Source organism: Hippocampus zosterae, chromosome 18, assembly GCF_025434085.1.
Source record: "Hippocampus zosterae strain Florida chromosome 18, ASM2543408v3, whole genome shotgun sequence".
NCBI classification, from domain to species: domain Eukaryota; kingdom Metazoa; phylum Chordata; class Actinopteri; order Syngnathiformes; family Syngnathidae; genus Hippocampus; species Hippocampus zosterae.
The window spans coordinates 3,824,406-3,840,600 of record NC_067468.1 but is presented as its reverse complement, the minus strand read 5'-3'; the positions used below and the strand labels follow the sequence as shown (position 1 = coordinate 3,840,600).

Sequence of the window (16,195 nt, the reverse complement as noted above, 5' to 3'; positions counted from 1 at the left end):
TAGTGCTCAACAGAGTTCTCCCACCATGTCGATTTCACGTCTTGGACGCTTAATTTATTCATTCATGTATAGGTTAGATAAAAAATAAAGTTATTAAAACATAACATTCCTTTTAAAAATCTATTAATAAAAATAATAACCATCATATTAAATCCTGACGAAAGGCAAAGCCAGGGCTGATCTTTTTTTATTTTGGAAGATTATTACAGGAAGTGATGATTTGTTTACGTTTTTTTCTCAATGTAATGCAGGTCTCTTATAACCCTGTGGTATTACTACCATGCGATGTAACGAACTAGTCGTTTTATGTGATTGTGCTTACTACCATGTGACCCAGCGGGATTGTAGGTAAGTTTAATGTGTGGACTAATGTCGGCCAGCTATCCAAAACGGCGATTTCCTATTTTTAAGGAACTCAGTCTCAAGTCAGCTCATTGGGTTTGCTTGTTCGAGTAGAGTCCTTTGGTTCTGTTGCTGAAAGCCAAAGTGACGATCTTAATATATACATCACATACAGATCCCCACTATGCTGTATTTCAATATGACTGTGTAAGTTATACTTGTTTTCCAATTTTCTCCCTCTTTGTTGTCTAAAACGTAAAAATCTGTGACATCATGTCAACAATCAATAAAGTGTAATAATGAAGAAAAAATGTTGATACAAATTGATTTTACAATTGAAATTACAAAAAAATAAAAATTAAACTGAAATATACGTCTTTTCCTCAGGTCTCAGGAGGATATGAAACATGTTCTTAAAGGATACTTTCATGAAAAATGAAACCTCCTAAAACACCGCCTTATTTATCAAATTTGTGTCATAATTATGCAACCCATGCATGTACCCCTCAACTGAAGATGCCACATGGATGCAGATTTTTTTTTTTATGATGCTGCAGGTTTACTGATGTTTGAATTACCTCCAGTATGTTATTATTGCTTTGTTTCCTTGGTTGGTTGCAGTGCAACATGAGTCGTCGAAGCAGTACTTCATTCTACCAGAGCACTCCAGTGGTGGCGATCTGCCTTGCAGCTTTACTCCTCAGCAACATCTTCATTTACCTGTATTTGGACTCTTTGTACGAGTCAGATGTACAACCAGTCATCGCCCATAACGGTTGTATGGCTCAACACTTTAAAATGCCGACAATGAAGAACTGCACCCCTTGGCTTCAATGTCCTCTTCTAGAAGCGGAAGTTCGCAAACTGAAGCTCATCGGCCAGGGCGCAGTGAAGAAGGTACTGTTGTTGAAACAACATGTCTCTTTTATTATGTGAACTAACTTGCCCTTTAACTAAGCGACTTAATTCACTTATTTCTCCATCCTCTACCAATGTTCTGTAATTTATATTAAACCCACATGTTGTGATCTATCAAACTCTACCACAAGGGTGTAAACTGTATAGACACTTCAAGAGTGCAGATTATTCCTACGATTCATGTGTCGTCTGAACCTTTTTTTTGTAATACCATGAGTACCCCCTTACTCAATATGTATTAATGATTCTCTACATTTTTTGAAATCAGAGATGCAAGTATACTTTTCTAGATTTTTTTTTACAAATTTTTTTGTTTGTTTGTTTTTAATTCAGTGAACCCATGAAACAATCGACATGCACAGAAGCCCAAAATGGATTTAAATAACTATAAGCATCAACACTGGGCAGCGACAGCACAAAAGTACATTATAATTCAATAACAATTCCTCTTTGCTCCCATGTGCTGAAATGAAGAGATATTTTTTTTCATTTCAAAATTAGGAATATGGCAGATTGGATAGCACATAGAGGGTTCTAACTGATTCTGTGGCTTCTAGAGTTTTCCAGCAGGCAAACAAAGTGGACTCTTTATTCATGAAACAAGTGTTGCTGATTTTTGGGAAAGTAAAATCTTTGGTACATCTGTTCTCTGAACTCAAAACTGTCAACCCGACCGAACACTTTTGAGATGAAATAAAACAGAGAGCCTTCTCATTCAACAAATGTGTGTGGCCTTACAAATTCGCATCTGGAAGAATGGTCAAAAATTCCCATGAACACACTCCTAAACTTTGTCGAAAGAGTAATTAAAGGGGATTTAATTATAATTTATATGCAAATCAATCTAAAAGAGCGAATACGTTTGGCAATATAGTGTACATTAGAATCAGACACGATGAACAGACAAATATTAAGATATCATTTATTTGTCAGACAAATATTCATATGTTGGCGAAATACAGATAATTCCAGACCAAAAGTTGGCAATGATCAGCTATTAAGCGAATGCAACCTCTGTTACATGAACATAACATCATGGAGGTCTCACAGTCAGGTACCCAAGATGATGCATAGCACATAGTTATCCTTGATGCAAGTTTTAATTGACATCCTCCTGGCTAATGATGTTGGAGACTATTTGTCTTGTTTTGTTGGCTCTAACTGCAGCATTCATTACAGTGGTCCACAGCATTTTGTTGGCTCATTTGCAGCACCAGGTGTGAATTGGTGGTAGCATACTATTGTGGTTTAAATTTGGCTGACATAACTTTTTGTGTTAGGCTTAGTTGCTCAGAGACCCACACCATTCGACAACATTGTTGTATGGTGTTCCACAGGGTTCAATTCCTGGGCCGTTGTTGTTTTCATTGTATCTGCTGCCAAATGGGCTCAATCTTAAGAAAATATTTCCTTCCACTGCTACAGTATGTGGATGAATGTCAAATATATGTCTTGGTAAGGAAAAATTACATTTTCTCATTGAGGCCACTTTTGTCCTGTTTGGAGGAAATCATTGCCTTGATGACACTAAATTTCTTGAGTTTCAATGAGGGAAAAAAAACAATGATTTTTGGTTCCAGTGGTCCTTTTACATCCCGTCCTGCTGACTTGGCCCCCCTGGCGCCTTTATCTAAAGCCAACAATCTTGAACTTAGGTGTTAAACCGGACGGTGATTGTACTGGCAAATTAGTGCTGTTGCTAAATAGACAGCTGGCTAACGCAAAGCCTCTCCTTTTACAATAGCACTTCAAAACAGACGCAACAGGGGGTACCAAGGAATAAAAGGAGGCTCAGGGGGGATCAAGCCTTTCGCGTGCTGCTGCCTCACTTTGGAATGACCTGCCGCTAATCGCGATCAACTGGTCGCCCGCAAACTGGTCCCAACTCATGAGGAGTATAAGATAACCTTTATTTGTCTCACAATGGAGAAATTCCCAATTTATAAGGGGAAATGAAAAAAAAATAAATAAATGTGTGTGTTCGTGTGCATGTTATTAATATGATATACTTTTGTGTTAGTGCACACTGCACTGTGAGACAACACTCACAGCTGTGAGACAACGTGCAAAGTGTCAAGCAGAGCTAAAGGGATCAGTGGTAGAATCCAATACTATAACAGTTGTGCAGTTGGTGCAGGTAATCAACGCACCATTTTAAAGTGATCAGTTGCAGTATTTGTAGGGCAACTTTAAGTGTGCAATTGTACAGAAGTCCTTGAGTGCTTTAAAGTGTCTGGTGCTGTGGAATATATCTCAGTGACAATGGTTCAAGTCAGTACAGAGCTAGAGCTACAATGATTTTTGCGGTAATGCTGTTCCACAGAGGGGCCGCTGGGTTATTGTTTCGGGAGTTAATGACTCGAGGGAAGAAGCTGTTTGAATGTCTGGTGGATTTGGTGCACATGGATCTGTAGCGCCTGCCTGTGGGGAGTAGCTGGTAGGTGGTGGGCAGGGTGTGAGGGGTCCAGTAGGATTTAGGATTTAGGACTGCCCGTTGCAGTTGGATTTTGTCCTTTTTTGTGGTGGCCCCAAAACTAAACCGTGATGGGATAACACAGGCTTGATTCGATGACTGTTGTGTAGAACTGTCTTAGCATCTCCTGTGGCAGGCTATGCTTCCTCAGCAGCCTCAGGAAGTACATCCTCTGCTGGGCCTTTTTCAGGATGGAGTTGGTGTTGACCTACGACTTCATGTCTTGGGGGACTGTGATTCCCAGAAACGACGGTTGACACAGGGCACTTGAATGGTGTGAGGGGCAGCTGTGGAGAAGGATGTTTCCTGATGCATCCTTTCAGTTTCGATGTATCATCAAAAATAAAATTGAAAAAGCAGTGCGGAATCGCGGTGGTTGATTGCTCTAAAAGTAGATCTTTGTTTAAAAAAGGTTGGGCACCCATGCGCTAAACGTTCGGCAAGTCCCCTTTCTGTTCATCTTTAAAACTCATCTTAAGCCACATATATTCTTTGGCTTTTGACTCAGGATGAAACTTGGTATTGTTTTAGCATTTGTTGGTGTTTTAATGTTATTCATTTATTGCTTTGTCTTTGATGTTGTACGACAAATTTTTGCTCCTATACAGCACTTTGTATGCAGTGGTTGAGTTGAGTTACCAACTCACGTGCATGTAGTCCTAAACTCTTATACTTCTGTGTCTTCCCTCAGGTCTACTTGGCAGAATGGAAAGGACAAAAGGTGGCTGTGTCCAAACTGTCATTTCTGGATTACTCTCGTGATTTTCTCCACGGATTGTCAATGTTACAGGCACTGCAGGGTCCCCTGGTGGTACAGTTGGTAGGGTTTTGCCTTGAAGACCATACGTTGGTCACAGAGTATCATCCACTGGGCTCACTTCTCAATTTGAATGCAGTTCTGGGACAGGAGCAGCAAAAACATCGCAACACTTGGCATACGCGGCTGTTGTTGGCGATAGACTACGTCTCTATCCTCAATTACCTCCACAACAGCCCCGCTGGTCGGAGGGTGATGTGCGATTCCAACACGCTGGAGAAAACTCTCTCCCAGTTTCTGCTCACAAATGACTTTCACATGGTGGTGAATGACTTAGATGCATTGCCCGAGGTGGACTTATCCAGGGGCTTGCTTGTGAAATGCGGCCACCGGGAACTCAGCGGTGACTTTGTGGCGCCGGAGCAGCTGTGGCCATTCAATAACATAGGGAAGCCTTTTTCTGACGATCTTATGCATGAGTATGATGAACGGACAGATATCTGGAAGATCCCAGATGTGGTACGGTTCCTGATAGGATCTGTGGCTGGAGGAGATTTGATCCACTTCCATCTTTTTCAAATTCATAAGGAGTGTAAGGCAGAAGACCCTAAACTCCGTCCATCAGCCCTAGACGTGTTGATGGTTTACAAGGCAGTTTACGGGAACATGGCCCAAGACAACGCTGGATTCAGAGAAATGCTTTGATGTCTCATTTTAAAAGGAGGCCTACACGAATTAACCTATCATGCAATATAGACTTAACGGTTACACTACTAAGTCCATTGTACAGGGTCAGGCAAAATGATCTGACACATTTGTAGGTTAAATAAAAGGCAAAAAGAAAAAAAAGAGTGTTTTTATTTAAAAGGCAAAAAGAAAAAAAAGTGTTTTTATTTTCGAAAAGTACATATAATGCCATTTTGCTTTGTTTCTTTATAATGCCATTGTTTTTTTTTATATCTTTTTCGGTTGCTGCCATGAATTGGACTTGTGAGCATCCGCTTTCGTTGTGGAAACGGTTATCAAAACAAACGAATCTGTAACTGCAACACAACAAGCATTCCGTTTGCACTAAAATCTTGGTAGACATGACCCCGTACCAGCTTGGGTTGCCAACTTCAGAGCTACTGGATCTGCATTGAAACGAAAATCAACCGGCCGACCTCGCACCGCCAGAACTCAACTTAATTTTCAAAAATGACGAAACAGAATGGCATTATATGGGGACAGGCAAAATTATCTGACACATTTGTAGGTTAAATAAAAGGAAAATAGAGCAAAGAAACAAAAAAGTGTTTTTATTTTTGAAAAGATCATTACAGTACTTTATTTGCCTTTTATTCAACCCCTTAAACCGAGGGCAACTTTGCCGAAAACGCCTGTGGAAAGGTGCATCCAAAGTCAATTTTTAGCTATTCTTGAACCATTTGGAGAATCAGCATAGTTTTGGTCACTTTTTGAAATATTCAAAATGTGACATTATGAATATTTCTCCCATACAGTAAGAATCTGTGTAAGTGCTCCTGTCACTGAAGTATGGATGTTTGAAAACAGAAGAAAAAGGCAAAGCTTATGTTCATCTAATTTTTTTTTCACAATATCTGCCTTGAAAATAAATTAACTAAACACTACAAGATCAAAGCTGAAGTCTCCCAAGGTTCGGTTCAAATTTGACAATTGTAACATGTAGGGTACGATTCAAATCTCCAGAAACCCAGCTTTTAAAAGATGTACAACATGTTCACACATGACAACGTGCATCAGCGATTTGTTTTGACAGATGATGGAGGGCCCTTGATGGGGCCCTCCTAACTTTAAGGGGTTTTAACCCCACAAATGGGGCCTATCCCAGCTGTCTTCGGGCAATAGGCGGGGGGCACACAGAGACGAACAATCATCCGCGCTCACACACACACCTCGGGACAATTTCAAGTGTTCAATCAGCCTTCCATTCAGGTTTTTGGAATGTGGAGGAAAATGTTGTACCCGGAGAAAAGTCACGCAGGCACGGAGAGAACATGCAAACTCCACACAGGAAATCCGGAGTTGGGAATCCATAACCAGAAAATTAGTAAAAGAAACTTGGTAAACTCTTGGCAACACAGTACTGTACCATTCTCCCTCTACTTGGCTTTAATGTTTCTTCTCAATATTAAGATACAACCATATCTATAAAAATGTGCTGGCATTCCCAAATTAGTTTATAATTGAAAGCTATCCGGTATCAGGGAGCAGGGACAAGGACTGGGCAGATGGACTGAACCATTTTTTCAACCGTTTCGACCAGTCGTCTGTCCCTTCCCCCAACCACAAACTGCAACCTCTCTCACTGAGGACTTCTTCTCCTCCCCCTCCTCTTTCGACCAGCTCTCATCAACCCAGTATGTCACCTGGTTCCTGCCTGTCCATCACAACAGAGCAGGTAAGGAACCAACTGAGGAAGATGAATGTGAGGAAGGCAGCAGGTCCGGACAAGATCAGTTCCCGGCTCCTCAGGACCTGTTCTGACCAGCTGTGTGATATTGTCCAGCACATGTTCAACCTGAGCCTGAAGCTGAGCAGAGCTCCACAGCTGTGGAAAACTTCGTGCCTGGTCCCAGTGCCCAAGACCCCCCCATCCTAAGGAGCTGAACAGCTACAGACCGGTGGCGCTGACGTCTCACCTGATGAAGACACTGGAGAGACTTGTCCTCGCCCACCTTTGACCGCTGGTGAGCCCGGCACTGGACCCGCTGCAGTTTGCCTATCAGCCTGGCATCGGCGTGGAAGATGCCATTATCTACCTCCTCCACTCAGTGCTGTCAGAAGGCTGGGAGCACTGTGAGAATCATGTTCTTTGATTTCTCCAGTGCCTTCAACACCATCCAGCCCAACTTACTGGGAGGCAAACTGCAGAACGCCGGTGTGGACCACCATCTCACAGCATGGATCATAGACTACCTCACAAATCGGCCGCACTACGTGAGGTTGCAGAGCTGTGAGTCGGACAGGCTTCTCTGCAGCACTGGAGCGCCGCAGGGGACTGTTCTGGCTCCATTCCTGTTCATCCTCTACACCTCGGACTTCAGACACGCCACTCCAAACTGCCACCTACAGAAGTTCTCCGATGACTCTGCGTTTGTTGGCCTCATTACAGAGGGGGACGATCGGGAGTACATGGGACTGACGAAAGACTTTGTGGACTGGTGCCAGCAGAATATCCTCCAGATCAACCCTAGGAAAACTAAGGAGTTGGTTGTGGATTTCTGCAGGAAACAGTCCTCACCAGCACCGATGAACATCCAGGGTATGGACATAGAGAGGGTGACCTCCTACAAGTACCTAGGTGTTCTTCTGAACAACAAACTGGACTGGTCTACAAACACGGACAACCTGATTAGGAAAGGACAGACCGACTCTTCCTACTCAGGAAACTGAGGTCTTTTGGGGTTCAGGGGTCGCTCCTTAAGACTTTCTATAACTCGGTGGTGGGCTTGGCCATCCATTATGGCATTGTCTGCTGGTCAGGCAGCATCTCAGCCCGGGACAGAAAGAAACTGGAGCGACTGGTCAGAAAGGCCAGTTCTGTCCTGGGCTGCTCCCTTGACACTCTGGAGGAGGTGGGCAACAGAATGATGCTAACTAAGCTAAAAGCTATGATGGACAGTCCCTCCCACCCTCTCCAGCCCACCCTGACAGCACTAGGTAGCTCCTTCAGCCAGAGACTGTTACACCCGTGCTGTAAGAAGGAGAGATACCGACGCTCGTTCCTACCGACTGCTGTCAGGCTGCCGAATAAAAATAACAATAATAATAATAATAATTAAATGATGTGATGTGTGTGATGTGAAAAACAATTGTAAATAGCACTGTGATTTATCCATTTTGTATTTATATTGCAATAATTGAACGGTGTTTGTTTGTTTTTTCTTCTTTCTTCTTTCTTCTTTCTACCCACATTCTTGCTGCTGGAGGCTGTAAATTTCCCCAGTGTGGACAGGCATTGATGAGACACCGCTACCACTCGGCGGCCTGGTAATAATAATGATATCTTACAAGAATTAAGACAATAAGTAATCCTTCCCTATTACAAAAAATCGACTCACCAATAAACCATTTAATGGGTTAAAAAGTCACAAAGCATTCTTAAAATTCGTTTGACAATGCTTAATGTTATTTCATCCCACAATTTAGCACACTTTCAATCAATCAAATCAAACCAACTTTATTTATATAGCACTTCAACTCAAAGTGCTGTGCAATTAAAACATCCAAAATACTCATAAAAAGAGGACCCTCCCCCCAATCATACACAGATACACATCTCTACAGGCAGGCCTGTGCTCATGCACACGCACACACATGATAAAATACTGTATATTAAAAAATTCCTATGCATGGCACAAAGAAAAGGAAAAGAACACACAAGGGGAGCTCATCCATGCTGACAAGAATGCCAGTCACTAAACTTCCCAGTGTGGAGGCCCCTCATGACGAAACACTGATGCTTAAAAACAACAACAAAAAGACTGAAATTAAAGTAATATATAAACAAGTTTATAGAAATAAGTTATTCAAAAGCTAAACTAAAAATATGTTCCTTTATTAAAATGCAGTGTGTTTACAATGCTGTTCTCTGCATTGCAATGCACTCTGAAACTGAAACTGATCCATCCACTGAGTACCCCTTCTAAAAATATTTTCATGACAAAATGACAAATTGTCAACATGTGGCCAAACAAAGACTTTGTGCCAACAACCGATAACATAATTTTACATTTAGCATTTGAAAATTATATCATTAGATCTGTATGTCAAAAATATGCATTAAAAACTCCTCTACAAATTACCTGGCCTATGTGGCCATTTTGGAAAAATCAGATGGGGCCCTTGAAGGAGTATTGTAAAGATGCTAGCAAGATTCACTGCTTCACTGCCACCCCTGTGTCTCTGTCTCTGCTCAAAGAAATGCCCCAACCTCAAAACTATAAAGGTAAAGGTTATCTTTTGTTTTTATTCATTATAAACCACTTAGCACAAACGTTTGCTGCCAATCTACCTAATATTTTAAGTCTTGTTTTGCAGCGTTTCCAATGTGATAGTCAAATCTTTTGTGACATTTTTGTTTGGTAGTGTGCTTTGAGATTTTTGTTAAGGAAAACGTGCATTCGCTCAATAAAAGGTCGGGAAACATTGTCTCTGACCTCCGTTTGGTAATGTGCCTTATTTAGTGCCTATAAAATGAGTATTCTGTTTGGAAATTGTGCAAATGAATATTGGTGAGTGTTTAATACTTGATTATTTTTATTTACAATGTGTAACTGGTTTACTTTTGGACATGCAGTTTGTCTAATCAAAATCCTGAGTATAACAGTATTGGGGGGGAGGGTCAATTAATCGTACAAAACTAAAAGTGTAAAGTGGCCTTGAGTGTTTTGAAAGGCGCTTATAAATGAAATGTATTATTATCATTATTATTATTATTATAAAAGAACCACAATATAAAATATATGGCTGATGTTTTTGTTTTTAGGGGGTTTGAATCACATAGTTTGTTTGCCTCGTTAAATGACTGGCATTTACGCAGCCAATAAAAATGGGTCATATAGAATTATCCCTAGACACCCAACCAATGGAACCAAGAGAGGGCGGGATTTATGAGCTAGCTAACGTACGCTCCTTAGTAGGAAGAAGAAGCCGATTCTGGAAGCCATTACGTTGCGCATATCAATTGAGTACTATTTTTGCGTATACTACGCACAACTACTTCTCCAGAATAGGACTTTATGCAATTATGGTGTCGGTTGCGAAAAAGAGAAAAATGAATTTCTCGGAGAGAGAGGTTGAAATTATTGTGGAAGAAATAGAGAAACAAAAGCACACACTGGTAAACCACTTCAATGCTGGAGTAACCCACATGGCAAAGAACAACGCATGGCTGGAGATCCTCAAAAAGGTGAACGCTGTCACGACCTGTCCAAGAGAGTTACCTGAGGTCAAGAAAAAGTGGTCCGATATGAAGACGGAGGTCCGAAGGAAGGTGGCCCAGGCACGGGCTGCGATAGAGGGGACGTCCAACGACTGCACTCCCGTTCCCGTCCTTCTCACTGCTATGCAGCAGAGGATCTGTAACCTCCTGGGAGAAGCCACCATCATCAGTTTACCTGCAGGAGACTCGGATACAGAGATCACGTTGCCCGTCACAGCGAACGCCACCACCACCGTCACACTCACAGAGAGTAAGATGACAAATGTTTGCATACACAAGGGTCGGTTGCAGCCTGATTTCCTGTGTTCTAAATACACGGTTTAGAAAGTGTAGATCAGTAATGTGCTGAAATTTTTATTTTTATCACGATTTCATGTTGAGAACGGCATGGTATTTCAGTATTGGACCTAGTCTTCCTTTTCCACAAAAATAAGATGTAATTCACTCGTCAGTTTCTCGTATCTTACTATTTGGGATTGTCAGCTACGAATTATTTTATACGCTTTTGTTAATGTATTGGAGGTGCGTATACAATTGCTTAATGTTTGTCACGTCTTTGCAAACTTTTTGTAATACTGCGCTGTTTACACTTCCATAAATACGCATATACAAAACATGTAAGCATTAAAATTTATCTTTATTATTTCACCAGGTCGATTATCGTTTTAGTTATTTGAAGAACGTACTGTAGTAAAGTTTGAACAGATGTGAGAATAACAAAGTTGTTGCTCTGAGAGTGGCATGCAAATCTTAGCTTGGAACGTTTTGTAAATGTTCCGTAAAATATTTTTAGTACTATCTGAGCAAAGTTTTTTTTTCATTTGACAAGTCACTGAGGCAAACTTGTGACGGAATGGACGTAAACAAAACAAATCATAATGCGAAAAATATCTCAATTTCACATGATAGAATTCAGATTAAGTTCTTACACATTAAATAAATGAAAGGCCAACTGTGGCTTGTTTGCCATTGCGGCCATAGCTACTTTTATCCAGCAGAGGGCAGTCAAGCCATAATATTTCTGTTTGCACATCCTGTTAAGGAAGATTGCTTACCGTGTATTGCAATTGGTGGGCTCACGGTTCAAAATACATTACTGTGTTACAACCAATTGTGGCCTGGGTCCAGCCATAACCCTATTCAATACTTTTAGAAAGCAGCCATAGTTAGTCACTAGAGGGCGCCACGGTGCCGCCCCACCATTCACAGTAGTCACCACATTGCATTGAACAGCAACAGGGCGGTTGCAGGTGTCTCAGATGCTTTTGGTTCTCATCCGAGTAGGCTGAGCAGGTCATTAAACAAGGTTTAGTTAGGACTACCCTATCCTGAGTTAGTGTGGAAAAAATCTCAAGTTTTTATGTTCCAATTTACAGGCATTCCCTGATCACGAACAGTAACTTTCTTTCGGATTGCAAAACAACAGTTGTCAAGATGTTGAGCAGAGAGGCCTGTGTCCATTGGGTGGAAGCTGCCTCATTCGTATTGCATTTAGTTGTTAGAAGATAGTGGTGGTGCTGCCTCAAATAGGCAAAAACAGGCTATTTTGCTATTTATTGAAAGCAAAATTATTGAGTCTCTTTGGAATGGATGAAAGGACAACATCAGGGGCATAGCCAGAAACTTTTCAATGCGATGAGACAACAGCCCTGCTTGCGTTCGGCCGTCATTCTTTATCATACGACCTCAGTTAGGGTTACATGAAACAAATTTCACTCATATCCAGAACAATCTCTATCGCACGCATAATCAAGTAGGAACTAGTCTAAACAAAAAAAGCAACTGTTCGCGGAACTCAATTTACGACACAATATTCTCTTTGCATTAGCTTTAGTCCTGTGTAGAATCTCATCGTCTAATTATATTTCATACACTGATTTGCTAGCTAACAGGCAATTAGAGTAATCAAGTGTGTGTGTGTGTGTGTGTGTCTGTGTGTGTGTGTCTGTCTGTGCGTGTGTGTGTGTGTGAGATAAAGACTGTTGTTTGGTAGTGATACCACATCTTTGTAACGTAAACAGTTTTGAGGGAAACTGTGTTACTTTTATTCATTGCTTTACATTTTTATTTTATTTATCAAGGAGTCCTCGCGCCATTATGATAATTTCTTGATGAATGTCTCTTTGTGTCTTAGCTCTTCCGGCAGTATCCGTAACAGTTTGTGAAGAAGCAAAAACACTGAATGGTAAGTTGTTTTTGTCTCTGTCATCAGTATTGCTCTGTACATTTCTGAAATGGTATACCTGTCTTCGTCAATGTGGATGAACTTTATGTTAATTATAACACTCAAGCGCTATATAAATCAGCATGTATTGTATTGTATTGTATTGTAATTTAAAATGTTCTACTGAATAAAGTAACTGACTAATTATGTCCCCTCGACTTTTCAAACTTCTCTGTGGAGGCTATGTTTACAGTCATTAAGTTACGTTCAGTCTTTGGCAAAACTACATCTGGCTCCAAACACTTTAATTGATTCCGGCTCCGGTCTTTCTGTGTGGCGTTTGCATGTTCTACCCGTGCCTTTGTGGGTTTTCTCATGGTAGTCTGATTTCCACCCACCTTCCAAAAACATGCATGGCAAGAACTGGAACATTCTAAATTAGGAATGGTGTGATTGCGAGCGCAGATGGTTGTTCGTCTGTATGTGCCCTGTGATTGGCTGGCAACCAGTTCAGAGTGTCCCCCGCCTACTGCCCGAAGACAGCTGGGATAGGTTCCAGCATGCCCCGCGACCCTTGTGACGATAAGCGGATTAGAAAATGGATGGATAATTTCCAAAGTCCGGCCCGCGGTCGAATTTCATCCGGCCCTCGGCCCCTGTCATAAAATCAGTGCCGTCTGGCCCGCAGGTTGGGCGCAATGGAACACGTGTTGCATTGACTGAGGTCTCGTAGCCTGGTGAGTGATGTTTCATAGAGTACTGCTTCCCTCTAGTGGCTAAATGAGTAATAGCATTCACTAAATGAGTAATAGCATTTAGACACTAGAGGGCATCACTCACGAGTTAACAAGACATCACTCCGTGTTTATATTGACTGATATGTCATATTTCAAATGATCCTTGTAGTTGTGGATATGTGTATTGCTTGTTCATTTCCCTGTTGTTCGAGTCAAAGGTTTTGTGACTATTGAAAAGTCATGGTGATCCATTTTATGTTTCAAATCGATCAATTTGCACTCAGGAGACTTCTGTTTAAGAAAAAGTCAAGTGAATAAGCAGTTGCATGTGATATACCGGTTTCAAATGAACCAAAAGAAATTCTTAAGATTGTTGAAATTAAAATAAAAATGGAAATGTGAAACAGAATGGCTTACTAAAATTTGTTGAACAATATTGTAGTTCAATGTAAAGAATGTCAGCCAAGGTCGGCCCCCCGACATTTTACCACATAAAATCTGGCCCCCTTGGCAAAAAGTTTGGACACCCCTGATTTAAAGGAAGGTTTCGTTAATTTTACACGTGTAGGTTAATTGGCAGTAATCAATTAGTTTAGCTTGGAAAAACACATAACAGCTTGATTGATCATAAATACACCTCTGCATTAATATATTTCACTTTTACATGTTTAGGGGGCGGCCCGGTAGTCCGGTGGTTAGTACGTCAACTTCACAGTGCAGAGGTACCGGGTTCATTTCCAGCTGCAGCCTCCCTGTGTGGAGTTATGTTGGGTCTGACAAAACTTAACGTATGAAATTTATTGCTGGACAATAGACACATATCGGACAACAAGGAGTATGCAAAGAGAAACAATGCCATAAAGCACAGCAAACATTTTCAAAGGGTTGACCCGAAACGGCAAACAAGGTGCACACTGGCATGTTATTCCAAAATTTGTGCGAAACAGGTACTTAGCCAAGTTTTATCAAGACCCCGGTGTTCATGAGGACAGGGAGGCACACACGCATGTGCATTTCTGTGAGAGGAAGTGATTTATCGATGGAGATGAGACACGCCACGCAAGTAACATTGAAAAACAATGCTGTGCCATGTATTTTAGATGAGTTTAACTGCCTAAGGGAGGATATCTGCTTTCTCTCAAATCTTCGCCATCCACGGCGCAGGCAACGTTATGTACATAATGGGAGCCGAGTCCGCGCTCGTAAATTAAGCTTCTGAGACACTGGACCTAAGCAACACTGTGGTCATCATGCTGTTTTAGGTAGGGGGACATATGAATTACAGCATTGTCCTGATGTGTGTAGGTCATACGACATATGGCAGACATGATGTCGTCCAAAGTGTATTGTGACCATCCGGCGTTGCATCTTTCATGTCTCGACAGCTTTCTTTTTTTCGCTTGTGGGCTTATTATTTTTCCCTGTATCATGTGACCAAGATGAATATTCGACACAGGCAGAGGCGGGGGCTCAAAATTTAGTAGCGGTCGTTAGTAGCCTTGGCTAGTTCGATTTAATTAAGGATCCCCAAATGGAAATACACATTTTAATGTCGTATTGTGCTGCTGTACCTTTTTGAAGTGAAAGTAACGCCTCACTTAAGCTATAGAAATACAAGTGAAGAGCGAGAACTATATCACACATAATGTGGTGATATAGTTATATTATATATATATAGTATAGTATATAGATATAGTATATTTCATATTGCTTCTTCAAGCAATATGAAATTTGGTGTTTCAAATTCAATGTAGCTGCTTATTTGGGGGGGGTTTAGTGAAGATGGGTCAGTTTGACCCAGAGGACACAGGGTGTGTACAGGAAATGAGGACTACAGGAGGGTTAACCAAGATGAGTGAAGCTAATCTGAAATGTATCGTTTTCTTTGCTTCATTTTACAGCGGAAACGGCTTACCATGCATTAGAGGACGGAGGCGTAGTAGAGTACTGCACCACAACCGTAAACGATTCAACTCCGACTGTGGTGGCAACCGTTGAGACCCCAGTGGAGGTGTTGGCATCATCCTCAGCTTCCTCGCCGCCTCCGCCTCAGGGTCACGCTAAACCCCAGGAGCTGAAGAGCCGTATTGCCCTCAACTCAGCTCGACTTCTACAGGAGCAGAGAGTCACCAATGTCCACATCCGACAGATTGCCCAGCACCTGGAGGGTCAGAACCAGTTGCTGCAGATGATGCGTCACTCCCAGGAGGCCCAAGCGTTTGCGCAGGAACGACAAGCCCAGGCCTTGGAAGGTACTCAGGCCGCACTGCTAGCACTGGTCCAGATGCTTAGGCCGGTTCTAAAAGACTTGCGCAAATTCCTGCAGAGTGGGACTGAAGTGACAAACTTGCACAGCGCAGCAACAGGATTGACATCTGATGGGGCGTTAATAGAGGAACAGAGTAGGCCAGCGACACCGCCACCTGCTCCCCAGCACTCAGAGGAGACACAATAGACTCTTTAATTTTCTCGGCACCGCCACCTGCCTCCACTGCACATCCTGAGGAATCCCTGCACAGAGACTTCAGCAAGCCTTGAAAAACATTTTATAAGTTGCCTTAGGAAGCGCATGTGTATGATTTTAGCTTTGCGTTCACCTGAGTTGGCCGTGGCTTTGGATTTGAATTGATGTTTTTATGCACAGGTCACTCCCAGCCAGTCTTGTGTTTATATGTCTGCTAGTCACGAAAAAAGTATTAAAGGGGGAAAAAATGTTGATGAAATCTTGTGTTTTGAATAAAAGAGTATAGTTCATCACTGTCAATCTGGAATGTATACACTGTATTATTAGCAGAGAAACCCTAAATTAGTCAATTCGATGGAAAAAGTGACCGAG

General features: G+C 41.7%; 2 protein-coding genes across 4 annotated transcripts; both read left to right on the top strand.

Annotated features, from left to right (window-relative positions):
• Positions 1–219: 219 nt before the first annotated feature.
• On the top strand, positions 220–6,323 carry pomk (protein O-mannose kinase). Of its 2 annotated transcripts, XR_007959736.1 has the most exons (4): positions 220–348; positions 964–1,239; positions 4,425–5,311; positions 5,746–6,323. XR_007959736.1 is itself a non-coding variant. In XM_052050138.1 (3 exons), the coding sequence occupies exons 2-3, from the start codon at positions 970–972 to the stop codon at positions 5,193–5,195; spliced, it is 1,041 nt and encodes a 346-aa protein (XP_051906098.1). In that variant the 5' UTR covers positions 220–348; positions 964–969; the 3' UTR covers positions 5,196–5,322. The 2 variants fall into 2 exon arrangements, 1 of the variants encoding a protein (XP_051906098.1); XM_052050138.1 differs by lacking the exon at positions 5,746–6,323 and having other exon boundaries at positions 4,425–5,322.
• A 3,800-nt stretch (positions 6,324–10,123) lies between these two features.
• naif1 (nuclear apoptosis inducing factor 1) lies at positions 10,124–16,123 on the top strand. Of its 2 annotated transcripts, XM_052050137.1 has the most exons (4): positions 10,124–10,708; positions 12,593–12,643; positions 15,261–15,611; positions 15,686–16,123. In XM_052050137.1, exons 1-4 carry the CDS (start codon positions 10,264–10,266, stop codon positions 15,694–15,696), a joined length of 858 nt encoding a protein of 285 aa, XP_051906097.1. In that variant the 5' UTR covers positions 10,124–10,263; the 3' UTR covers positions 15,697–16,123. The 2 variants fall into 2 exon arrangements, with proteins under 2 accessions (XP_051906097.1, XP_051906096.1); XM_052050136.1 differs by having other exon boundaries at positions 15,261–16,123.
• Positions 16,124–16,195: the final 72 nt, after the last annotated feature.